General features: G+C 38.1%; 1 protein-coding gene across 2 annotated transcripts in view; it reads right to left on the bottom strand.

Annotated features, from left to right (window-relative positions):
• Positions 1-1,766: 1,766 nt before the first annotated feature.
• The window catches only part of LOC145995417 (trans-1,2-dihydrobenzene-1,2-diol dehydrogenase-like), a 43,806-nt gene continuing 18,397 nt past the window's right edge, over positions 1,767-27,175 (bottom strand). Inside the window, exons 2-7 of one of the 2 annotated variants that reach the window (XM_083131993.1) lie at positions 24,057-24,258; positions 22,287-22,450; positions 16,637-16,764; positions 10,711-10,960; positions 5,671-5,821; positions 1,767-3,576 (exon numbers count right to left, since the gene is read on the bottom strand). In XM_083131993.1, the coding sequence (XP_082988119.1) occupies positions 3,428-3,576; positions 5,671-5,821; positions 10,711-10,960; positions 16,637-16,764; positions 22,287-22,450; positions 24,057-24,258 (1,044 nt within the window). In that variant the 3' untranslated portion in view covers positions 1,767-3,427. The remainder of the gene's footprint in view (positions 3,577-5,670; positions 5,822-10,710; positions 10,961-16,636; positions 16,765-22,286; positions 22,451-24,056; positions 24,259-27,175) is intronic. The other variant, XM_083131992.1, reaches the window with a different exon arrangement.

The following is a 27,175-nucleotide window of genomic DNA, read 5'->3' as shown; positions in this document are numbered from 1 at the left end:
ACTGTTACAGATAATCAAAGCCGCATGGGCCAACTAAAGATCGTCAACCCGCTTAATGCGTTGTCATCTAGGTTTCCCGCAAAAGTTGACATCGATCTTACGTATGTTGCAACTCCAGTTTCCCGCTTCATACGTTTCCAAACTGTGCCGGTCATAAAATTTGCCAAAACAGTGTTTTGTTGTCTGAGTGACTTCTCCCCTTTATCTATCAGCAAACGTTGGGGGGGGGGGGGGGGGGGGTCCGTTGCTAAGTGTTTCGGCCACGATATTCTTGCTCGTGTGCGCACACCGGCTCCTTTGGCGTCTAATAAAAAGGAAACAGTTCTGAAAACCTTCTTTAAAACGAACAAAAACCGCATGATAAGTAAAAGAAAACTGACCCCCTTCCTTTTCCTACAACAGCTCATTATCCGCCACTGGTGTGCATGGTAATGTGATTTTTCACACTGCTGATAGAAGTTCGGTCTTCGACAACTGCCTTATCTTTAAAATGCCGATGATTTACCTTCTGCCACCTGCTGCTCTAACTTCCAGCCGGTCTCATTGTGTTTACCCTGCAGCTGGCGCCAGTGTTTAGTCTAGCGTCTGGAAAGCTCTCGCTTGCTGATAACTGCAATGACTCATCCAGTGGGAAGGAATAAGCTTCATTGCTTCATTGTTTTGAATCTCCCAAAGCCATATAATCCCCGCTTTTCTTCAGAACCATTAGCGTGCTGCTGTTAAAAAAAAACCGCAATGCTCAATGTAGGAATACGAGAGGAAAGGTTTTGGCGGAACGAGTGTTTGACCTCCAGAATACTCCTGAATCCTACAATAAATTGTCGATTAATCTGAATAATACGCAAGTTTCAAGTTTCGTAAAACTTGTTTTTAGTTCATTTTTTACTGCTGAACTAAGCGGGACTAAATATACAGTTTAAAGTGGGATCCAAACCAGAGTGATTATCGAGTGCGGCACTGTTTAATGTGTCCTAGGATACACATTGGGTGCAAACATCGCAAGTTGTGTGTTTACTTTTTCAGAGTTGATTACAATGCAAGTTGAGGAAGAGTTTGGACTGCTCCCTGAAAAAGGGGAGGGGGGCGAATATGAAGTTAACTGAAGCAAAGAATACGTGACTTTTTTTTACGATGTGTTTTAGACAGCCGAACCAGAATGAAATTTACAGGCCCGATTTTTTTGTTTTGTTTTGTGCCAGGGAAAGGTTGTGTTCTCTCCCAAGAGAATCTTCTCTTACCAGTTAATCCTGTAACGGACAATGTTCTAGTACATAAAATCCAATATTCATTCTGTTTGATTATCTCCCGTCTCTTGCTCGCGTGTGACTACTGTCAAGACCCACTTCTTGCAATAAACGAGATTGTTTTCTTTTCCGTAGGTCTCCGTGCAAACGGGTTTCTTATGAACTAAGAATTTCGTGGAAGAGCAACAACTTTGCACAATTAAAAGAAAATACAGTTTTTTATAAGACTTTTGCCACAACATGCATCCCGTGCATAACCGGTTGTTAAACTAGGCAGGATAAATGGTGTTAACCGACTCCTTGTAATCTTTGTGTCCGCGTTAAGCTCCGTGTTCTCATTTTGTGTAACATTTTTTACACTTCCTTTAAAACGTACAATATTATTATATAGTACATATAAAGCTTATTTTTTGAGCTACCACCAAGTATAAAATATCCTTTGTGGGGCTAATTTATACTCTACTTTATTTACACCTGAAAACAGGCGCCATCTTGAAAAGTTTGGATAACTCGAAGTCGTTTAATACGAAGTTGACATTTTTTGGTCCCTTGAACTTCGTATTAACGAGGTTTTCCTGTATGTATGGATGGATGGATTGTATGGTACATACAAAATAATGATAAAAATGAATGGAGAAATTGTTTCTTTTAGCGCAAATGACAAAAAGTTTGTAACTTACTGAAAAATTATGACTTAACAGGGATTGAACTTAAGTTTATTCATATTCTGTTTCTCTAAATGGGTAAGATACAGTGGAAACACACTTTTATCCACCAGAAATACAAAGGATATCCGAAATATTACTTGATCCTATTTTCCAGATTATTAATGTTCATGTGCGCTACCAAATGGGTAAATAGTTATCACTCTCAGCTTTGGTGCAAGCGGTCCCACGTTTGATTCAAAGTAGGAACACACAAAATTTGACCAGCATGATGATGGCAATTGGGGAGCTATTGGGAAAAAAAAAGTAGCAGGCTCTAGTCTCAAAGGCTTAGAACAGTGGCAACAGAATTCGATGCACTGACCACATCTCACATAATGAAAAAGCTGCTAGGAAGCCCATGGAGTTCAGTTTGGTTTAGTTTACAATTTATGTATACTTACAAAGTCAAGGGAAATGCGTAATCAAATGCAATTTCACAATATTTGTAATTTGTGAAGATTGTTTAAATTTATGAACTAGTTCATTCAAAGCTAGTCACCATCATGTCAAGTATAAATTAGTTATCCTTTAACTAAGGTATTATAGTCTTAACTTTGCCATAAATCATCAGAAATCAACTATATTCTCAAAGTTCGATATCTTTGAAGCACGTCACAGAATTACTGATTAATAAAGAAATAAAAATGATAGCAACTAAGTAGTGGACTTACATTTGATGAAGTATTGGAATGTTTCAAGATGCTACATTGCCCTGCTAAGCCAAAAAGCATTAACTTGTGTTTGAACATAAGTCATAGTGCCATGAAGTCGGTCTAGGTATGTCACTTCTACCCTGAAGATAAGAGTGAAATTAGCCCTCGAAAGCTTGGAAACTGTTCCAGCATTGACCTGGAAAATAGCCCAAGAGGATTTATTCATCATAGAGCTACGTCTTACTATCTTACTAAATTTAATTTAACCTTGGTGTAGCCAAAGTGTCATATTTTGCTCATTTTCTACAAATTATCTAAAACAGACATGTCTTAGCTCACAACAGACTGCCCAAAAAGTGAAAAGTCACCACTTAGCTTTTTTTTTAAATAAAAAAGAGGATAACAATTATGTGATACTATACGTCATCTGACACATGTACAACTGAAATTGAATATCCTTTCATAATCAGAGATGTTTTAGTGGAGAAAATAAAATCATATACATGTACTTTTATGTCAAAATTCAGAAAAAGTCACAACACACCCACTCTTCAGGAACCAGGCTTCTGAAAATTGTAATCAATCTGTGATCCTTCTGTATATAAGTCTAACATTTCAAACTCTGGTCAAGTGATATTTTCCATATTATAATAAAAACATTACGACTCTAATTAATCAAAAAGAAAAATAGCTGTATCACATAAAGACTGATGATCAATCTTTTTTTTTATCTTCCAAAATACAAAAGCATGGAAAGAACACATTAATGATTGTTTACCACAAAATTGTTCATTTTGACTGTGAAGGATGAACAAAATATTTTTTACTTGAATGATTCATATCGCAGACCCATCTTTTCATTTGAATGTAAGTCCTCTGGATACACAACTCCTAGTTTTGCCTTCAGCTGGTCCATGAGGTCTGCAATCAGCAATGACTCGGAATGTGGCATTTTTGGACTTTCCAGCAGACCTACATATAAAAACAAGTACACCAAAATCTGTGAATGAAGAGCTCCGTTCCAATAAGATTTAGTCTAACTGCAGGTTTACCATGGCTTATTCTGTTCACTTGGGAACAGTTTATAGCAAAGATGGAACTAATTAAATTCACACATAGATTTTTGGCTGGAGGGATATTTCACGGACAATGAGAGATGTGGCAATACGAGAAGTGATTTTAATATCTCACCCATTACTTATGCAGTGATAGTTTTAAAGAAATTGTAGTAATAAAATACCTTACTAAAAATATCTGAGCCTTTAACTTCAAGTTTGCAACATTATGGAGATATTTTTGTTAAATGCTACAAAATGATGCCAATACTTTTCAAATTTCAAGTTTAAGTATGAATAAACATGTCAATTAATTCGATCAAAAAAATATATTTAATGTTAAAGCAGAGTTTTCCTGAGTTTAAATTGTTCTACAGAAGTAAACCAACTGCAAAATGGGTGGCCACCATTTTTTAATCTTGCCAACAGCTGATTTCACCAACACAATCAAGTTCAAAGATATGTGCTTTTCTCCCCATTTTAATTAACTTCTATTCTACATCCTACACACGTGTTTTTGTAGTTGTGATGTTAAGGAGGGAATTCTTTACTTAGTTTTGTTTCTTGAACTTCAAATTGTCCAACAAAGTCCAACAAATTGAATGAATATGGTCATGAACAATTTGCGGGCATCTTTGAAGTTGGCCACCCTTAACTTTTTACATGGCACATAGAAAAGCAGGATGGAATGGGAACATTGGAGGTAGATCAGGCACTACTGAAGTTATCTCAACATAAGAAGTGCATGGGGCATCAGAAAAAGAAAAGAATGAGTGGGGAAAAAGGACAAAGGAATAACAAGATGTCAGTCTAAAGACCAGGTAGTGGAGAGAGTAAGAAGAGAGTGGTTGGCGCACAGCAGAAAGACAGGACTAGTGGACGAATAAAAACAATGGTGAGGCTTGACTTTCACATGACCAAGCAAGACACTGGAAATGATGAAGGATGATAATGATGATCACAGGGAAGAAGGGAGAAAGACGGGTTGTTTTTAATAACGCTGATCAAAGACGTTTCCACAGTGGAACCCCATATTTTCCATTTTCCCACATTATACCGTATCATGCCCAAGGCATGACTCAAACCCAGGACCCCGGGCACCATAGCCCTATAGTCTAATCACCTCATAAAAAGGGCCCGAGTATGAAAGAAGCTGGATGCGATCTTCAGCGGATGTAAAAATCCGCTGATACGAATTCTTCCGGAATCGCAGAAAAGATAATGCAAACACAGCTTTACACTGAAAGTGCCGTTATCAACGGCCGAAAGTTCGAATTTCAATTAAATAGCTCGAGAGAATATTTCTCCCCCCAGTCGGTATCTGAAATCTATCACGTGCACAGTCGTAGCCTCGGAATTATACAAACAGTTGAACTAAGAAAGTTATGGTGTGAATAGTTGTTTCCTCCAGCTTATAGTCGGATTATCGACCGGCACTAAAGGAGTTACAGCGAGAAGTAGTACGCTATTGGAAAGAACTTTTATTTCAGGAGAGTTTCATCAGTGTTTCATCTACGAACCAGTGAGTTGATCATCACTTCAAGATCTACAGGTAACGAACGTTCCTAAATCCTTGTCTATCATTCTCTCACACCCCTGCCAGACCAGTCAATTGAAGCATTCAAATTTATTTGTGAGTGTAGTTCTTATTTCAAGGTGCAAGCCCCTTGCTTGGTCGAGTGTTGACATAGCTCCTCAGAGTTATACCCCCCCCCCCCCTTTAACATACACCTCTCGCAGCCAATTAACTTCGAATATCAGGCTTTCACATAGCCTATTTACGATCCCTTAAGCTAAAGAAACGGGTGTTTGTACGATACATTCAATCTTGATAGTCCCAACATAGAAAAATGTTGTACAAAATTTTCCTCGATTTTACATTTTTCCTCATTTAAAGTTTTTTTTTTGAGTTTGGTCCCCTGTAAAATGTAAAATTGAGGTTCCACTGTAATTACCTGAAATTAATAACTACGAATAATTGAACTGATTATGAAAAATAACATAGATATACCTTGTAAAAGACATCGACGCACCTCCATTGCTTCATACCTCAAACCAGCACTATTAACAAAATTAAAAGGTTGTGATGCTGTAGGTAGGTAGAAGTCCCTCGTTCTCCCTGGAGTTATCAGGTTTGTAGGAGCCCAAAATGGACTTGACACCTTAATGAAATTAATGAAATAAATTAAATGAAATTTAATACAATGATAGTAGTATATATCAACATATACAGGGTTAGTCAAAATTATGTTAACACTAATGGATTGGTTTGTTCCATTTAATGTTAACATAATTTTGACTAACCCTGTATATCATGATGAGATACAGGAGGAGTGATCAGAAAAGCAAGTTTGCAAGGCGTGTAATTTAAACACAATATGTATTTGGAAATATTGATGATACGCAAAGAAACAATGATTTTCCAACCAATGAAAGCAGTTAAGTTAGCTACAGTATTATAGTTGCAAAATACTTGCTTTTTGACTTCTAATTTTTCATTTTTCCCTATTACCTCGACAAAATCAACTTGTAAGCCTCTAAGTTGACCCTAGACTGACACCCTCTTATAGCATGTTGACAAAATATTTATGACCCACCACTATGTTTGCTTGAAAATAGAAACAGGCAACCTTGAACAACCAAATAAGAGGTTAATTTACATGGAGGAAAAAGTTATCCAATTGGTAGGAGCCGAACTAGTCATTTGCCAGTGGCAAGCTCTGTTGATGTACTCATTGTTGCAAACTGCACAATAAAAGTGTCAACGTGCAGGCATTGTTTTACTATTGCCATTGTTCTGGCTTGAGTTTAGGTTTTTGTTTTAAGTCCACTTTATGCACATATAGGCTAATCGGGACTAGTTTGAAGTGGAATCTGAACCACCATGTGCCTCCACCTGACATTGAACCTCGGAACTGCCAATGCAGGTCAATGAAGTGAAACACACATGGAATAACTACACAGTTTGGAAGCATAACAGTAACACAAAAATATGATTGTTGACACATGTATGACACCTAAATGTTGCAGAGCATTGGGTTTATTATTGGGAAATCTAACAACGATTGATTGCTTTATTTTACTTTGCTTTTTGTGCCTCTTTTGGCTAATTTGTGAAGATGGGGATGAGTGATGACATGATGAAATTGATGAATGGACACTCACAAACATCCATGCCCAGGCCGGGATTCAAACCCAGGACCCCTGGTGTCGTAGCGCAATGTGCTAACCACTCTGCCACGGGGGCCGGCGGGACATCTAACACGTCCATTCACTTCTGAAAGTAGGGGGAACTAAACCTACAACTATGGTAATTGTATTTTTGTTATTTAGCATGTAAGGAATGAAAACTTTCAATATTTATGCTTTATTGTGTAGGTAAAGTTTTGTATTTCCATGTTGTTGTTTTTCGTTCAGGTCTGATTATTTTAAAGGACCACTGGCTTCGGAAACACACATTGCAGAATCGATGGATGGAGATGGTACTCTGAAAGATTCTAGACAACCAGACAAAAGAAATGCAAACCTGCTACACAATCTTCAATCACAAACCCAAGGAGCAAGGCCCGTAGCCAGATTTTTATTTTGGGGAGGGGTGGGGCACTCACTTATCATCACCCACCATTTAAAGGCAAAAAAGTGAGTGGTTTAATCCCACTAAGAAAGTAAAATTAATTACCACTATACAATACTTAAATTAGATATTTGTAGGATTTTGGGGGAGAGGAGGAGGGGCTGTGTGTCTGCAAGGAGCTCAAACTGCACCGTATTGAGCAGCACAGCACAGCAGATGCTTCAACTTAGCAATGAACATCCATCAGCACTGACAGATGGCAGAAGTTCAAGTAAACAAAGCAGATATGCGCTACTATCTCCATCCTAGACCCTTCAACCTCAGTTAATGAAAGAAGTGGCCCTTCAAAATCAACCTAACAAAACCAGCAGTGTGAAAATGCAAGACTTTCCCTCTAACCATATTTACCTCAGCCAACTATGAAGTAAAGCTCTAGCTAAGATGTGCATGGGAGCTGCAGTGGTGTAGTCGGTAGGGGATCAGACTGCCAAGTGAGAAACTCAGTTCAATTCCTGGCATGGGTGATCTAAGGTCAGTCAGATATTTCCAGCCTTATACTTGCATAAAGAAGCTCTGGGGTTTAGCCAGCCTCAAATAAATTGGCACCTGGGGGCAGGGGTAGAAAAATACACGACAATCAGTCGCATGGTGTCTCAATGTTCAAATTCACTGTTAAAAAATTATTCTTTTTTTAATATCTCGAGTTTGCTTATAGAAATTTCATTACGTTTTTTAATAACGAGTACAGTATGTGTTCTTTAATATTTGTGTCTTTTCTGTACATGGTATTACAAATTGTTTCACTGTTGCTAGCTGAATTTTAAAATCTGTGGTGCTATGATAGAGTAGGGCAAATATTAAGTATTACATAATTATTCATGCAGTTACAACTTGAGTTTTCTTTAGGAATGACACTCTTGGTGCAAGAATTAATTACATTTAACCCAATCTTGTATTAATTAATAAATTAAATGTTTTAAGATCATATTCAGTGCCGGATCTATAAACCACAAGACCCCGCAGTGCAGGGTGCAGGGGGGGGGGGGAGAGGATGAGCAAGTCTTTAGGGGACCCTTGTCATGTCCTTTATATACTCAAATATGTGTATGTAAAACAACAAACGTATAGTAAATAAATTTCCCAGCACCGCAAAGCAAAGAAAAGACCACCTGAATATTGTACGGTTCAAGGATTTGTTATTAATTTTAAATTGGCTAAGATGCCGTAGTTTTTGGTTTATAACTTCTGTTAAATGCTCCATACCACAAACTAAGCATTGATTTATTTCTAACTGTGAGTTTTATATTCCCTAGCTCTTTGGTGTGGGCCTACTAGTTGAGATTGTACTGTACGCGTACATATGAGTTATGCGGTGAAACAGGTCTTACTAATATTCCAACACAGTGTACTAAGGGACAAAAATCCCGTGAATATGACTTAATTACTGTTCACTAGGGGGCCATTAAACCTAACCCAACGCATGACGAACTGATAGCAAAAGCAGAGCAATTACAGAAAAATTATGAAAGATGTATTAGTCCATCATTCTCAGCTGAATAGTCTCTTAACAAAAGTGACTTACCAAAAGTTTCATCTGTGCATGATTTTGCAAAAGTTATCTATGCACGAGAAGCGTAATACAATTCTGCCAAGCTCTCCAGAGGTATACCAACCTCCGTGGCAGAGTGGTAATCACACGTGTTGGAATCCCCGCTTGGAAATGGCTGTTCCTTGTGAGTGTTCCTATCAATTTCATCCTATCATCACTCAGCGTAAGCTTCGTGATTCGTAAGTGGCAGAAAAGCGATGTTAAATAAAATCTTTCCCCCCCCACCTCCCTCTCTCTCTCTCTGTCTCTCTCTCTCCCCCCCTCCCTCCCTCCCTCTCTGTCTGTCTCTCTGAAGAAACTGAAAAACAGCAAAACCTTTGGCATTTCCTTTCGCAAGTTAGGGTATTTTATATAGATGGGGCATTTAATAATATTTTGCGGGAGGGCCCAAAATTTGTAGCATTATCTTAGTTGGATTCACGGCTTTCTTAGATATACAGGGAGTCCATAAAGTCCTGCAAAAAACTAAAACTCTATAACTTGAAAACTATTAAGTTTATTAACAAAATATTTTGTGTGTATTTACAGAAAGGTTCAAAGTTTATTTCCTGCTTGTTATTTTCATCGCCAAACCTCCAATTGTGCACCATCACGTCCAAACACTGTTGCAGTCTTTTCGTGAAACCGAGAATTGCGTGCTGACGGTGCTCTCCTGGGATATTCAGAATCACATCTTATTTTTTTCTTTTAGGTCATCCAGATTACCTGGTTTCTGTGAATACACCTCGGTCTTTACATGTCCCCAAAACCAATAATCGCAAGGTGACAAGTCTGGCGATCTTGCAGGCCAAGGTGTGGGCCCTCTTCGGCCAATCCATCTACCTTGAAATTGTTCGTTAAGAAACTGCCGAACTTCAAGGACAAAATGCGGCGGCGCCCCATCTTGTTGCATGTGGACGTCATTGATGATGCCTAAACTATTAAGTTCTGGCACAAGGAATGTCTGTAGCATTGGACTCCGGCCCATGCTGTCCTGCACTGACTGAATCACATCATCACTCGATCCTGGCCTTCCACTGCGTGGCAAATCTGTCATACTTCCCGTTGCCTTGAACTTTTCATACCATTTCTTGATACTTGAATTTGCTGTGGATGGTTTCCCATATGTTGTCTGGAACTTTCTCTGCACTGAAACAAAAGATTATAACTCTGCAAACAACAGAACGCACTGTGCCTTTTCCTGGATGGATGCCATCTTAAATCACATGATCACGTGATTACCAGTGCAAGCGTCACTGAGCAGTGTGGCCAGAACAAAACTTTAAACTTCCACCCTTCTCACCCAAAAAATGTGTATTGTTAAACGCAACAGCTAAAAAGTTATAGAGTTTTAGTTTTTTGCAGGACTTTATGGACTCCCTGTATTTGACAAACAAAGGCTGGGCCCTGAGAAAAAGGGGCTATTACACCCCCCCCCCCCACCCAAAAAAATGACATGGTGCAATGTGCGAGGGTAACTTCACCTTTTTACCTTCAGATCTCAACACAGAACCTTTGGTCCTTGTTGTGAAATGGATGTCATGATTGATTAATTGATTTGGTTTATTTTACTTTGCTTTTCTGCCTTTTCGACTAATTGCGAAGGTGAGGATGACTGATGATATGCTGACACTCACAAAGAACACCCATGCCCAGACAGGGATTTGAACTTCGGACCCTAGCATTGGAGCATGCTGTGCTAATCACTCCACCACAGAGGTGGACAAAATTAATTGTAAGAACATAAGAGTTAGTATCAGATAAAAAATAAAGTTCCAAAAGTACACTGAAATCACCAATTTTACATTTTAATTTTCCAGTAAAAATGAAGCAAAATCTCATAAAATTTTCACACATTAGACATTCTACCCTATTGTAAGTTCACATACCTTAATTGTTCCTTTTGTTCCAATGATCAGTCCTTCGTTTGGAAGATCCACCCTAGAATGTGATGCTAATGTTGCCAACTTCCCATCACTATATCTAAATATTGCATTCATACTTTCATCAACGCCATGCTCATTTAAGTGTCCCAAGGCCACAATCTCTTTTGGCTGAGAGTTACCAAACACAAAAGTTGCAAACTGGACACAGTAAATTCCTATATCCAATATTGTACCACCACCTAATTCTTTCAACCTGCAACAAATAAAACAAAATTGCAAAGTATAGTTATAATTTTACTTTACCAAGCATTATCAGGGTTCGCACTTATTTTGGGGAAAATAAATTCACATACCTTTACAAGTTTGCCAGATATTTGAAAATAATAATCCAGATAACTCTGTAATGGTTACAAGATGATACTGATAGCATCCCAAATTATGGCACTATAAGAAGAGCTCAACTTTCCTTAAAATGTACTTTTAGCACTAATAAATATAAACAGTGCAACTCCTCATTTTACATTCAATTATTATTGCTCCCAAAAGCAACATATCACAAGAATTTTCCAGATTTTACATTTACATTTACAATATGAAGCTGTTATCCTGATATTTGCACCAAATGTGAAGTGGTTTTCAATGAGGAAAGAAAAATTATTATCTCCGAAACTACTAATTATAGCATTGAGAGTCATGCCTTGTTTTGCTTACTACAGACCATGCTACAAGTAAATTATACTACAGAAGAATCTGTAGCCCCCATAGAGGCCACACTGAGATTTGAGGGTTGAAAACACTATCAATGTATGGTCCAGGATATGATACAAAAATTGTACATTCAGAGAAAAAAAAATACAACCATAAGAAAAAGACCAGACTTAGCACCAAGTTATTTTCATGTGTTCCTACATCTGAAATTGTTCCTTGCTGGCTTGTGGTTCCATCATGACAAATGAGGCCAAAAAATCAGTTGCAATCAACATTATTGCGAGGGAGAATCAAATGAAAACTGCAAAGTGGCATTAAAAATCTATTTTTCTTTCTAGGCGTTTGGAAATTTGCAGACACAGTCCTTGATGTCTTTCCGACCTGGTGGTACGAAGCAGTGCCGGTAGGTGGGGTTGGATGTGAGTAACAGCTGATTCAAGATGGTGGCACCACTACGCAGTTACACCAAGCAGGAACAGTGTGGAGTTATTTGATTTTTATGGAGTGAAGGTGTGAAACCGGTTGATATTTATCGGAGCATGCAGACGAAGTATGGGGATGCCTGTCTGTCACAGCGGCAAGTCTACGATTGGTGCAAGAAATTTGCAGAAGGTACGACTTTATTGACTGATGCTCCCCATCCGGGTCAGGCTCAGTGAGTTGTGACAGAGGCAGGCACGTATCCAGAGGGGGGGGCTTGGGGGGCTCAACCCCCCCAAAGTTTTAGGTTTACACTAGATAAAATAAGGTTTTTGTGTTTTGTGGCGTGAAATAAAGTAATGTGACAATAATTTAAGGAGAGAAATAATTATCGAGGCAAGACGGAGAATGTTCCGTAACCCTGTTATTGATAATATCACGTATCCAAGATGGGCCACAGGGGGCTAGACCCTATCCCCACGAAATTTTTCAGTTTACGTTAGATAAAATTAGGTTTTTGGCTTCTTGAATAATATGAAAATAATGTAAGGAGAGAAATAATTATCGAGGCAAGACAGCATGTTTTATACCCCTGTTATTGTTAATAGCATGCATCCAAGGTGGGAATCAGCAGGCTCGAGCCCCCTTCAGGATTTTTTTCTGTTTACACTAGATAAAATTAGGATTTTGGCTTCTTGAATAATGTGATGATAATTTAGGAGAAATAATTATTGAGACAAGACGGAGAATGTTCTATAACCCTGTTATTGTTAATAGCACGTATCCAAGGTGGGGTTGAGGTGGCTCGAGCCCCCGCTCCCTGAGGATTTTTTTTTTATTTTACACTAGATAAAATTAGGTTTATGGCTTTTTTAATAATGTGACGATGATTTAAGGAGATAAACAATTATCGAGGCAAGACGGAGAATGTTATATAACCCTGTTGTTGATAACATTGCACGTAAACTTTTCTTGCGCTTTCGGTGTTGTGTTGTCGCATCGCACTTGAGCACTATGTAGAGACTTGTCAGGATTTGGAAGCTGCACAACAAATGTAGCCCCACACGTAGGGCGATTCGTTGTAATTTGTAATCTGTGGAAGGCGGCACAGGGTACGTTCTTGAATGAGAGATGGGATCAACTACTGGCAATATTAATGAATCGTTTTTTCTGCGGAACGTTCTAGAATATAATGAGGATATAAATACGCGGATTCAATTTTTCGGTTGATCTGTACAAAGAATTGGTTAATGCGATTTCAGAGGTAAGTGTGACAATTCATACAGTCGATTAGTGATCAGTCAGCGTCCACTGGTTGCTTTATAAGATATAGTGATTCGAAAATGAAGACATTGACAACAGCAGAACTTCCGGGGCCTCAGTGTAGTGCTAGTTCGGGTCTAGGGCCGAAGAGATCAAGGCCTCTTTCTTTCTTTCTCTCTCTCTCTCTCTCTCTCTCTCTCTATCTCTCTCTCTCTCTCTCTCTAAAGTGAATATTTCAGCAGTACCGGATATTGGAGTGGTTTATTAAAACAGAAATAAGCTGCACGGATAAACTGAAAATCAAAGTTTTGAGTGATGATTTAGTTTTGCCAGAACTTAATTTCGTATATATGCAGTCCGAGAATTTCATGGTATAAAAAAATACTTTTGTTTAAGCTTACTGGGTTCGAAACACATTCAAACACATAACTACCATAAAGAGACAGCCGAAAATTTTATGAATGTCGAGAAGTGAAAGCAAGAAGGTGTTGCATATGTAGACATTTTAGGCGGAAATTGCAGGCTCTACCAGAACCCGAATCAGGGCTCTACCAACTGAGCCATCTAGCCATTCTTGATTTCAACCTATTTTTCGTTAAAATGTCTACATGGTACATGTCCTGTGTATATGAAATCGTAAGGTGTTGCCTGTATAGTGAACAAGCACAGAAAATATAGGAGAGAGAGAAGAAAACTGAGGAGCATTCCCACCGGTTGAGGAGAATTTTTTTCCTCTGTCGTCAACAAAAGCTACTACTTCAAGGTGACAATGACAGTGGCCTAATAAGGGAGATTTCACACCATGTCGCCTGAAGATTAGGTTTGTGAGGCCTTTTGTGTCTCTACGGTATAAAACGTTGCTGTTGATTGGCCCATTCCAATTGACATGTATCGCGTGTCCCTGAAACCTTCCTAAGTCTTGAAAATCCAAGTCACAAGGATGGAAAATTAGGGCCTTGTTAAGGTTAGGTGTGAAGGCAGGCTGACGACAGCACCCTAAAGGATCATATCCAATCCTGCAGGAAGAACGCATCTTACTTCAATCTCCAATACGGAATGATAAAAACTTCTGGTGAGTTGATTTTAAAAAATGTGTCCGAGATAAAGAGAGGCGTGCCCAGGATTTTCGGAAGGAAGAGGGATTATTTTTGGTGGTCAGTTCTCATTTTGCCATTTTTTTAAAAAAAAGGAATACTGGGTCAAATGGGGTTATGACCTCACCAACTCTCCCTTGGGCTCATCACTGGAGATAAATGAGTAAGCATTTGATCATACTGGGAGACGAAACATTAGATGTGTTGGGAACGGAAGGGTTTTCACTGTGCATTAATTGTTTCGTGATCCACCTGTATTCGAGAAGACTTCCTTTGTTTCGTGCCGATATATGACAAGACAGCGGAAGCTGTGACAGGTATTTTTGAACACTTGTGAGTGCTAAGCCCTGAATCTGAACAATTTGGTGGGTTTAGGCTTTTATAAGAGCTGCAAACATGGGAGGACATGACACGTTAGTGGTGTTCAGGCTCGAATCAGCGAGAAATATTCGAGAGCTGGAGACAAGCGTAGAGATTTTAAATTAAGTTCGCAGCCCACAATTTGAATCTCGCGTTGTCGAGTGGATTGTCCATCGCGTGTATGGGTAACAGCTTCGTAAAAACACTCAAAGACACCATAGATGTTTTTATGCCTGATGAGAAGAAATGGACAAACACACATACTGAGATGGTTCAGGTACACAATGTTAATGCATGGAAACAGAAGAGTCGAGTGGTAAAAAATGTTCCGATTAAAATGACAACCTTACAGTGGCGACGATTTAATGGCCTTCGCAACCCCCCCCCCCCCCCGTTTTGGAACCCAATTGCCACCACTGGTCTTGAACATACAATTGTGAGGTTCTTACTATACCCCTTAAAAAAATTGTGTTGAGCCCCCCCCCCCAAAGGAATTCCTGGATACGTGCCTGGACAGAGGAGTCCATAGTCGCAGCAGATCGGCTTATTCAGGAAAACTGGCATGTCGCCCTGGCTGATATGGCTTCCTTGGTGAATATGAGTTTCGATTCAGTACAACCAATAGTGCATGACGAACTCCGCTACAGAAAAGTGTCCGCAGGTGGGTTCCTCGACAGCTGACTCAGGAACTGAAAGTCCATCGGGTTGACGCATCTCAAAAGCTGCTGAGGCGTTATGAAGAGGAGGGTGAAGATTTACTAGCTCACACTGTCACCGGGGATGAAAGTTGGGTGCATCATTTTCAACCGGAGACGAAACGTGCAAGCAAAGAATGGCGAAATTCATCTTCGCCGAAACCGAAGAACTTTCGCAGCCAGCCCTCTGCAGGGACAGTCATGTTGACTTTATTCTGGGATAAGAAAGGTCCTATTCTGGAACACTACATGCCCCCACGTACGACAGTCACTAGTGCCACCTACACCGACCTTCTCAAGAACCATTTGAGACCAGCGATACGCACAAAGCGAAGGGGATTGCTGAGTGCAGGTGTTTTGCTTCAACATGATAACGCCCACCCTCATTCTGCTCGTGCAACCATGAAAACCATCGATGACCTACGCTTCAAGTGCCTACCACATCCTCCATACTCACCAGATTTGGCACCATCTGATTCAGACATCTTTGGTCTATTAAAGGAGCACCTTGGAGGGCAGAGGTTCAAGTCTGATGAAGACGTCCAATTGGCGGTGCACGAGTGGCTACACAGTCAACCGAAATAATTTTTCTCACGCTGTATCGAAGCACTACCTATCCGATGGCGTAAGTGCATTGAATTGGGAGGGGACTATATAGAAAAATAATGTACAATCAAACATTATCCCTGCATTAAAATAGTGGGAAAAAATTAATTGCGGTTTTCATTTGATTCTCCCTCGTATATAATGAAGGGATACAAAAACTGGTACCCAGCTATGATAAAAGTGCCTAACAATAGTGGTAACAACACATTTGTATTTTGTACTTTTCTTAACTGCTATTTTCCCTGCCAACTTTGACTAACCATGAAGATGAGGATGAGTGATATCATGAAACTGATAAAGGGACACTTACGAAGAACACCCATGCTGGCATCAGTCAAGAACCACTTAACGTGCTCGGCCATTGACAAGCAGTGTACAGTATGTACATCAAATGACACTATAGATGGTTTTGCACATATACTTTTGTTTCTTTTCCTAATAGCCCACTTAAGTCCTGTAAAAGAGTAAAAAAAAAGTTAATTTGTTTAAATCTGTGAAAGCCTTCAACACAAATTTCACTGTAATTTTTTTCCCCTTTTCTGTTTCTCTATATTAATTAACGGAATGAACATTTATTCCATACCTAGGATTTGAAACTAGGACCCTGCTTTGCAGTGTGCTTCATTAGCAGCTCTGACACAGAGGGTGACTAATTTGCATTAATATTACACATACTTTTCTTTCCCATCACACATTACGAATGTCATTTGCATGTAACATACCAAAATGTGTATCTGAATAACCTTCACACCAATGTTCAATTAATTTACAAGAGACACTAACCTCATTCTATCTATATGTTGTATTTCTTGGCCAAAGCTTACTACAACTTGTAGAACTTCGCCAATTGTTTCAGCTTCGAGTTCTTTCTTCAAAGAGTCATAAGCTGGAAGGAAACGACTCCACAAGGCCTGAGAAATAAAATATTAAAGAGAAATGTGAGATTGTATGATATTAAAATTTCATAATAGGGTTAGATTGAAGTTTTAACCAATATCAATATTCTATCAACCATTATTGACTGGTATATGTATGGTCAGAGGTAAAAAAAATACAGGGTACCTTAAGTTTTCACCTGGAACCTGAATTCTTAAATTCACAGCGCTAAATAAAATATATACTTTCAATATTTCGAGTTTGCTTATGGAAATTTCCATTAACTTTTTATAAATAAAGAGTACAGTATGTGTTTTTGTATCATGTTTATCATTAAATCAGAATAATAAACATGCCACTATCAATTTTTGCACCATTGCAAGCCAAATTTAAAAATCTGCAGCAATATGTTAGAGTCAGCCATATAATGTATTGCATAGTTATTTATGCGGTTACCAGTTGAGCCTTCTTTAGAGATGGCTCCAACGCATGCATTAATTACTTTTAATCCAATCTTGTATTAATTAATAAATTAAATATTATTAAGATCATATTTAAAAAATATACAGCTTTATCTTAGTTGGATTCATGGCTTTCTTAGATCATATTGGAGGGGGGAGGGACTGGCTTCTGAGAAAAGGGGCTGGTGCTTTAATTAGATTTAATTTTTCTATCCCTGAGTATGGTACAAGGGTGTCAAATGTTCGTTCATTTTTGCACATGGACATTGAGGCTGGAAACACAAGGTGTCATCCGGTTTCAAGGCCAAAAACTCACGCATACCTGTTTCCACAGCATCCAATGTGTCGAAATTTCGTCCTTGCAGGAAATGCACGAGAGAGCGAAACAAATGGTAATAGGATGGCCCAAGATCAGGGTTGTATGGTGGTTGAGGCAACACTTATAAATCCCTTCAAGTTCTGCATTTTGTGGGTAACAATTCGTGACCGGTGACGTTGAGTGTTATCGACCTGCAACAAGGCTCTCTTCTGACGCATCAATGTTGGGTACTTCTTTTAGCATAGCATCATGGACCCGCTGCAGTTATTTTCATAAAGGTTCCCATCGACAGCACAACCGTCTGGTAAGAGCTCCCAGAACACTGAGAACACTGCATCATCAATATTCCACCATAGGCACATGACCTTCTTTTCAAATCGTCCCCTTTGAACAAGTGGCATTGCTTCTTGTCGTGGCCGCAACCACTGCTTAGCACCAGCAGAATATAGTAGAAACATCCACTTTTCATCACCAGTGACAATTCGTCACCAAAACGTGTCGTCCTGTTGATTTTGAAGTAATTGTTGACAGGTGGAGACTTGTCGTTCAGCCTGTTGTGGTGTCAACTCATGGGGAACAAGTCGAGGCTGTTGAGAGACAAAACCCATTTGGTGAAGAGAGTGAACCACGGTGCTTTGGAACAATCCAACCTGTCGTGCCAGTTGTCATGTACTGATGCTTGCATCGGCTGCCACGTGCTGTAGCAGGGCATTTGCATCCATGGCACCCAGTCTCCCACATTGGAGCTTGTCTTTCACACTCATGTCTCCACAGAACTGCTTGAACCATTTCTGTTCTGTCCTAATGTTCACTGTGCCCTCACCTTCCACAACACAAATTTCCCTCGCAGCACTCACCCCCTTTTTTCCAATAACGTTGTAACAAGATACGTACAGCCTCCATGAAAGACCACCGTAACACTGTGCCTTTGTGAAAGTATGTACCAAGTGGTGTGCATGCCTTGTGCCCACCCTAGGTGCTCGCTTGGTTTTCCAGGATTTTTCTCCGGCTTCACTGTTTGCCACTTGAAAAAAACGAACAAAGTTTGGACTGGTATATATATACACAACAAGGTCTGAGCTGATACCAATTATCACTATCTGCCAATACCTAGCATTGCTGTTGGAAAGTATTGATTGAAAGTGGTATTGGCTCAGCTCTATCCTCATATGAGAACAAGAGGAATGTAACTCCACAAATGTGGTTTTCAGTTTTGTTTAAATAATCTCCTCTGAAGGATTCCATTTGGACTCAGATCAACATATCTCCACTTCTAATCCTTAGCAGTAAGCTGAAGTCCTGTATCTCCAATTAACTAACTCTTTTTAAGTCAGTCATATTCCTAAAACTACATTATTTCTTCTCTCCTGTAAATTCAATACATTGGAGCTGCATCCCTTTCGTTCTCACATCATGGTGTATAAGCTGTAATTACATATGGTGAAGTATGAACAATGATAAGTGATGAAAATGCCTTAAGAATCTTCGAAAAAAATTAGAATAAAATTGTGGTCTAATAATGGTAAACAACGAGAGAGAATAAGAACAAATAGAGAGAGAGAAAAAAAATATTAGAAAATCAAGATAGACAGATATACGAGGGTTGGCAACTAAGACATGGCAACTATTTTTTTTTTCCTCACGATATATACAATTGGAAGACACACTTCATGCATTGATTGATTGATTTGTTGTTTTAAGTCCACTTTATGTACAGTAAGGCTAATCAGGACTGGACTGGGATCCGAACCACTTGTGTCTCCACCGGGTATCAAACCTGGGACCCCTTGATTACAAAGCGATGACGCTACCACTGCGACATTGGGGAGGCCCTGACACTTCACGGAATTGGACAATAATGTAAAGAAGGCAAGTCTATACGCATGTATAGAACCCCAGGTACACATGACCTGCCTTGTTCATATATTGTTCAATTCCATAAAGCGTCCTCTTCCATTTGTATATTTCAAATATTTGTGCTAGCCCTGTCATGACTTATGCCCTCATATATAAACTCTCATAAAATATGATGGGTAGGGATACCAAAGAGGATGTTACATGCAAAAACGTATTCGGCTAGAATTAAGAGCATACACTGAGATGGTTAGATGAAGCGAGGAAGGGTTTGGAAAAGATAAGGTTCAGAGAATGGTAGGAGAAGATGAGACACGGACTGTGTTACAACATTCGTCACAAATTTATAATAAAATAAAAATAAATTCTTAACATATATGATAGTGGGATAGCAATTGGAGAATGTTAACATAATTATTGCCCAGCTAAAATTGCATATGACTTGGTAGAAAAATATGCAGGTTAAAAAAGAATAAATGGTTCACGGTTAAAACCTAAACTTGAATAATCATCTGGAGGGTGTAAAATGAGAATGGAGCTGGTAACACCAGCTGAATTATGAATTAAGGAATCTAAGCTGGGAGAGAATTTTAATAGTCCCTTGATGAACACTAGTGTTTATTAGTTGAAACATAAGTCTATAAAAGCTACACTATCATACGGCAGTCAAAATTATTCTATTATGAACAGCTTAAAGTAATATACACGACTAGGGCCACATATTTATGGTGAATAAAAGATCAAGATATCGGTACAAAAACTGGGCAATTTCAGGATTGAAAGCGGTATATAAAATGACATTTCGGTGTTAAAATGGTGAATAAAGCTCTAAATTTGATTTAAAACTACACTTAAACATTAACATTTAAACATCCCACTTCTAAAAGCACATTAACGAGTATGTAGTTATCAGAGTATTAACTTTATTCCTGTGTAAAGGAGTCCATTTTTTCTCAAATAATAACAGCAAAATTAATCAATCTTTCCATGATTTACATAACTCACAGGACAATTCAGAAAGCGTCGCTATGGTATATAAACTCCAAATTTCGTGTTTAAGAGTTCATTTCACATTTTGCATGGTAGGAAAATGCACGCCACACCTTTCAAAAACATGAAAAATGAACATTACAACATGTTATCTCACATTTCGTATTTTCGGCAAAAATGAAATGTGTGCGCTCCTACACATGATGCATGTACCAAAGATTAGTTAATTGCTGAGATAATAAATAATTCTCGTTTATACAGCAACACAATGTAAAGTGGAACCTCGATTTTACATTTTTCAGGGAAGCAAGCTGAAAAAACTTAAAATGTGGAAAATCGAGGAAAATTTTATAACTTTCTGCTATTTTTGGACCATCAAAATTGAATGCAAGAAAATGTAAAATCCGGGAAAGTAAAATCAGGGTTCCACTGTATTAACACATTGGGGTCTCACGACGGGCATAGCCCGCAGTGCACTTGAAGTCAATGTGGACGAACGACGGGCATAGCCCATCCTGCGGTATGCAATTGCTTTGCCGATTGAACGACGGGCTATGCTCGTACTTCGTCTCATGCGTGTGTTCATTCAAGCCCCTCTGTTGAAATTCCAACCGCTAGGTGACTCATGTGCTATTTTTATCTCGCACCTGTGACTGTTTGTTGTCGGGTTGATGTACTGTGCATTGTTTAGAATGGCATCCTTAGATCCAGACTGCATAGAGGATTCAGCCTCAGAGATTGAAGTTAGCGACGATTTTGATGATGTAGATGAATTTGAAGATTTGGAAGGTGGGTTATATTCGTAATAATTATTGTCGACAATATAAACAGTGTTGCAAACTCTAGTATTTTATGAATGAAGTGAGAAGAGTTAATTTTTTTGGGTCTATTCATCTAGCCTCTTGCTTGATTCTCCTACATGTACTGATGTATTTTTAGTTTTTCCATTCATTATTTTGTATAGTGTATGTAAAATGAAAATTTATTTTATTTATTTATTTGTTTAATTTTTACAGATGACGCAGAACCAACTGATACATCGTCTGGTCCTGTCCTGCAGCCACTTTTTCATACAAAAGATAATTACTTGTAATTTGTAATTATTTTTTGTTATGTGCACATAAGAAGTATTCTTATGCAAGATTCAAAAGATGTATTGATAGTTTATGTAGTTAATTATTGAAATTTCCAGATTACGAACTTAAAATAGCTCTATATTAACATTTGTTACAATGTTGTACTTTTTTCTTCTTCAAAAAACATTGTTGAAAAAAATATTAAAAAACGTCTGAAAATGAAAATAAAATTTAACAAATTTTTGTTAATTGAAAAGAGGAAGTTTTGTAGATTTAAGAAATATGTGGTAAATAAAAACAAATTAAAAATATTTTTTCTATGATTTTTTGAAAAACAACAAAAAACGCAGACCAGAGGTAACAATGCTGTATTGTGAGGCCAGACCCGAATGTGTTGAAAAAATAAAAAAATAAAATAAAATCATATTACAAGAATTTGTAGTCACTGGTTATAAGCCCAGAGAGTTTACAGGAATAATATAATAATATAATATAACTATGGCAATTTCGTATTAGAAACTATTTCTATTGCAAGCTATATTTCCATGTTTAAAAAGATATGTGCAAACTATAAACCAGGACTTATTCAATCAAATTAGCTCATGACATGCAGAACATATATTAACTTCGGAAAGGAGCAAAATATGCTGAACATGACTGACAAGTGGTTAAAATATGCTGTCTCACATGGAAAGGTCTACACATGCATACATATACCCCTAAAGAACTACCTTACTTTTCCTTCTATAGCAAGAATTTTAATATGTTTCAGGGACATCACCCTTAGCAAAGAAAAATGAAAGGTCATGAAAATCTTAGCTCTAATGATGACAAATAAAGTGAACTCTGTTGCATACCTCCATAAGGAACACTTTCCTGGACTGGGCTAGTTGGATCAACTGGCACGACTCTTTCAAGTTCATACATAAAGGTTTCTCTACTAGCACATGCTTTCCATGATCAATCATAAGTTTCGCCAATGGAAAGTGACAAGGATGGATTGACCCAATGTAAACAACCTCTGTAACAAGAACATCCGTTAAATGAAAATATAGATTGTTAGCATGGCTGAGCTATGAATATATTGCTACTGGAAAATATCAGTTCAAATTCAATCACCAACACCAATAAAACATTAAAAAGCTGACCGAGGCAAACTTTTATAGTATAAAAATATACATAAAAATGCAACGTTTCCACATATATTTTTTTATACTAAAAAAGATTCCCTTGGTCAGCATTTTAATGTTTCATTAACATGGAAACAAGGCTTAACAGTGTTACCACCAACACCAGCATACACTTCTCAGAATTTAGTTATCTTGCAGGATTTGAAAAAATGCCACACATCCCACTGAGAAATCTTAAATAACTTTTAATATGTAAAATGTGTAATTATATTTTACACCTACATCATGTGGCAAAAGTGAATTCAAATCATATCTATTTTAATATTCAATTTATCTCTTATGTAATTCTTAGAATATTTTAAAGCAAAACTGTAATCTTTGTCAGAAAATTTACAGGGTTGATTTTTTAATTCTCAAACTGTGATACTGAAACACTCAAATTGGGTGTTATTTAGTCACCTGATACGTGTTGTGAATACATATGTCCTTGGAAGTGGTTCTGTGTAACCAGCACGTGTCAGGGCTGCACCTAGCAACACTGTTCGTCGAATTGGTTAATTTAGTTGAGTTACATGAGTGATATGATAGATGTGGAGTTGGAGCAGAGTTAACAGTAAGTTCTGTGTAAGCTAGAAGAAAAAAACACCTATGGAAACATAGAAGCAAGCCTATGGAGACCAGCCATTATCAAGAGGCAGTGTGCTTGAATGGCAGAAGAGATCTCGGGAGGGCAGGGTTTCAGTGGAGCCAATCCACGATCAAGCCGGCCTTTAACAGGACATAACATTGAAAATCAGGAATGTATGAGGAACTTACTTTGAGAAGACCGCCATGTTACTGTTTGTACTGTACTGAAATTGAATACAGATGTGTGTTATCAACGGTTCCACTTGCATGATAATGCAAGGTCCCATATTCCTGTATCGGTAGAGAAACATCTGACCAAACCTCATATCCCTATTGTTCCACATTCTCCATATTTGCCCCATCTGTCACCTTTCAATTTATTTTCATTTTACCATGTGAAAATCCATTGAAAGGGAAATGACATCAAGATATTCCAGCACTCCAGAAGGCTGTGACAGATGTACTGAGAAGCATCCTAGAAGAGACTTTCTCTGCCTGCTTCAGACACATCCAAATACACTGGCAGCTGTGTACAGATACAGGAGGAAACTACTTTGACAGGACCAAGGACCATTAGTTGGTGAGTTGAATGTATAACAGTTTTATATTAGTCCTGGAACTGACAAACTGTGAGCCCTGGGCAATAAATTTGGTGAAAGTTGACCATCAGTTCCCCAGCAGTTAAGTACTTTTTAAGTGCTTGTGGGAGAGTAGATCTGTCTACTTAGCTTACTTTCAGTCTCTTCCCTGGATATTCGTAAGTTTAACACATGCTGTTTATACAGAAAAAAGTTGGAAATTTTCAGTAAATAGAGGGTGCACACATATTTGATGTTGCCTGATATTTGACTAACATTAACTTAAACATACCAACATTCTCATCAACAGCAAGCTCCTCATATGAATCATATGCTCTTGGTATACGGTGTCTTGTGGCAAATTCCTGAGCCCTGTCCATTTGTCTGGCTGCCACAGCTACCACTTCATGGTCTTCTGAAGGCAGTGTTGATAATGCTGTAACAAAATCATGGCTAATTTTGCCAGCAGTCACTATTCCCCACCTTGTTGGCATCTGTTGAGACATGAAAATATTTCATAACAATTAATTGTAAAATCATACTAAAATTGGTGAAGAGACACTTCTACATGTTAATTTACAATTTCTACACGTGACCACCAACTCTTATCAGCAGATACGTCATCAGGACTCATAATTAGTGAGTATTTGAATTATTAACGAAATTATGCCCTTTTTGTATTGTAAAATCGCAACCTTCTACACGTTATTTTGCAAGTTCCATAAGTGAGCGCCAAATTTTAACTGCAGATTCGTGATTAGAAACCCTAAATTATTGAGTATGCGAAATATGAACGAAATCGGGGAATTGTCCTGTATTGTAAAATCGCTCCCCAATTTCATCTAGTCAATAATAGTACTCACTGTCGCAAATAACCTAATGGAACAGAAAAGCGTCACAAAATACATCATTTTCTTTGCAAAACAGTATTTTACCTGTGCCTTATGATTAGAGGCACATATTTGTGGTAAATAAAAAAGCAAAATTTCGGTACAAAAACTGAGTCAATTTCGGGTTCAAAAGCGGTAAATAAAAATAAAATATCGGTGTTATAGTGGTGAAAAATTGGATGAAAAGTGGTATATAAAAAGACATTTTGGTTTTAAAATTGTGAATATAATCCTAAATTTGATTTAAAAACTACACTTATTACACAGAATTAACATTTCACTTCTAATAGCACATTTATGTAGTTATCAGAGTATTAAGTTTATTTCTGTGTAAAGGAGTCCATTTTTGCTTCTCCAATATTAACAGCAGAATAAATCAATTTTCCGGGAATTGCATAACTCTCAGGATAATTCAGACCTCAAAAGGTGTCGCGTCGGTGAATAAACCCTAAATTTCGTGTTTAAGAGTTAATTTCGCTTTTTGCAGTTCATTTCGCATTATTTCGTGACAAAACATGGTCACAAAAGGCATCTCACACCTTTCAAAAACATGAAAAATTAACACTACAATGTGTTTTTTCAAATTTAGTTTTTTCGTCAAAAACGTAATATGCATACTTATGATGCATGATTTAGCTGCCAGAATGAATTCATTTTGGTAACAGTATGGTATAGTGAAAACACATTTCTTCCAATTTACAGGAGAAACTACTTACGGAACTGAGTTTCTGTAGACTTTTGGAAGCTTGTGGAAGTGTTTTCTCCCTTCCTTCAACTTATTTGGCCGGTAAATCATGTATTTTTTGACATAAATGTATCTCCCATGCACAATAGCTCTTGCCATTATTAAAGTAGACTACGTGAATCAAATGTTCTGTGCGTTCGATTATGTAACCCCCTGTTAGTGTAGCAACCACAAGGTAGTTTTACAAGATGACGTGTGAAGGTTGCATTGTGAAATATTTTTCCCCAATTTAATTTTCTGTTTGCCTAACCTAATCTTCCGTGAATGGTTTGTGGATCAATTTTCTCTTATAAACCTTCTGTGAATAGTTTGTGCGGCATTTTTTGGTTAATAAGTTTGGAAACACTGCATATCAGCTGACGAGACACAACGTGAGTCAAGATTTGCCCGCCATATTTTCTGTAACGAAAGCGAATTAGCAACGAACAATAAATACTTGTAATGTGAAAAATTACGCTTTTTTCAGTGTAAAAAGCAAAATCCCACGTTCAAAAATGTTCCGCTATGCATACAAGGTAAGTACAAATGTAAATAATTAGGAAATAAACGAGTGAAATGCAGTGGCGTAGCAGGGGCATTTCGGGTGGGAACGCCAAGTCCGAAGGAAGGGTCGGCCCTTTCTTGCTTAATAATTTACTTATGGTATTAGTCGCCACAGGTATTATTTGCCTGAAGTCAGCTGAGTTTTCAATAAAACATCATCTGTGCATGTTTTAGCTAGAAAATTAGATGCCTCACTATGCCACAAATGTTTTGAACTGTGCTGTTTTATACCTTTTTTATATACCTTTCTGCATGACGCATGTCATTAAGAAATCTACCTGAATCACAAGCACCTCTGAATAACAGTAGACGTCATTGTTGGCTACTGGTTGATTTGGTTTATTTTACTTCGCTTTTATACCAATTTTGGTTAATTGCGAATATGAATATGAGTGATGATATTGATGAAGGGACATTCACAAAGAACACCTATGGTCACCCCGGGATTTGCATCAGGGGCCTCTGTCATCTTGGCAAGCTGTGCAAAACACACTGACACAGAGATGGGTGGATGATTCAACTATAGTACACTCAACTGACGTAACAGTGCCGATTAGTAATTCAGACCACTGTTTATTACATTTTGAGAATGTTAATAAACCTTTTAAAATATTTTTTTCCAGAGATCATTCAATGTTAAGAGTTTTCAAATGAATGCTAAACATTTCCATTGACAGATACTAACAAAATAATAATAATACAAAAGAATAGTTTTGCGAGTTAAGTGGTACAGCAGCCACAGGCTGAACTTCTACCACGAGGACACCAACTTATTTGACAAAAACTGTGTTGTTTTTTTAGTTTTTAATGCACATTGCTGTTCGTGTGATAAATTACACAATACAGTGGCCATTATGAAGTGGTATATTACGTCAGTCAATATTGCATATTGTAGCATCACATAGCACGAGTGGCATGAGCGTGAAGAACCAGCTGGAATTCTACCGCTGTCGTCTGCTTCAGAAGGCAGGAAGGGTCACATGAACCAATCACTGTAGTCCTCTGCTCCATACGCTGGCGTACGAGAGAGCATTTGCGCGTGGGTTGTAGAGATCCAAACTTTCCCTCCAGAAAGGCAGCAAGGAATATAGAGTTCTTTATGCCGAACCTGCCCGGCATTCAGGCAGGAAAGGCATTGAAAAAGAATTCTAGAACGAGTGTTGTTAGTGGAGCGTTGCAAGTAGATCGCGAAAAATAGCTATTATAATGCCATGAAGGTCAAACATATATGAA

The sequence above is a fragment of the Lepisma saccharinum genome, chromosome 1, assembly GCF_977018435.1.
Source record: "Lepisma saccharinum chromosome 1, izLepSacc3.1, whole genome shotgun sequence".
Lineage (NCBI taxonomy): Eukaryota > Metazoa > Arthropoda > Insecta > Zygentoma > Lepismatidae > Lepisma > Lepisma saccharinum.
Note: the sequence above shows the minus strand (reverse complement) of the source record. Positions and strands in the feature narration are given on the sequence as shown.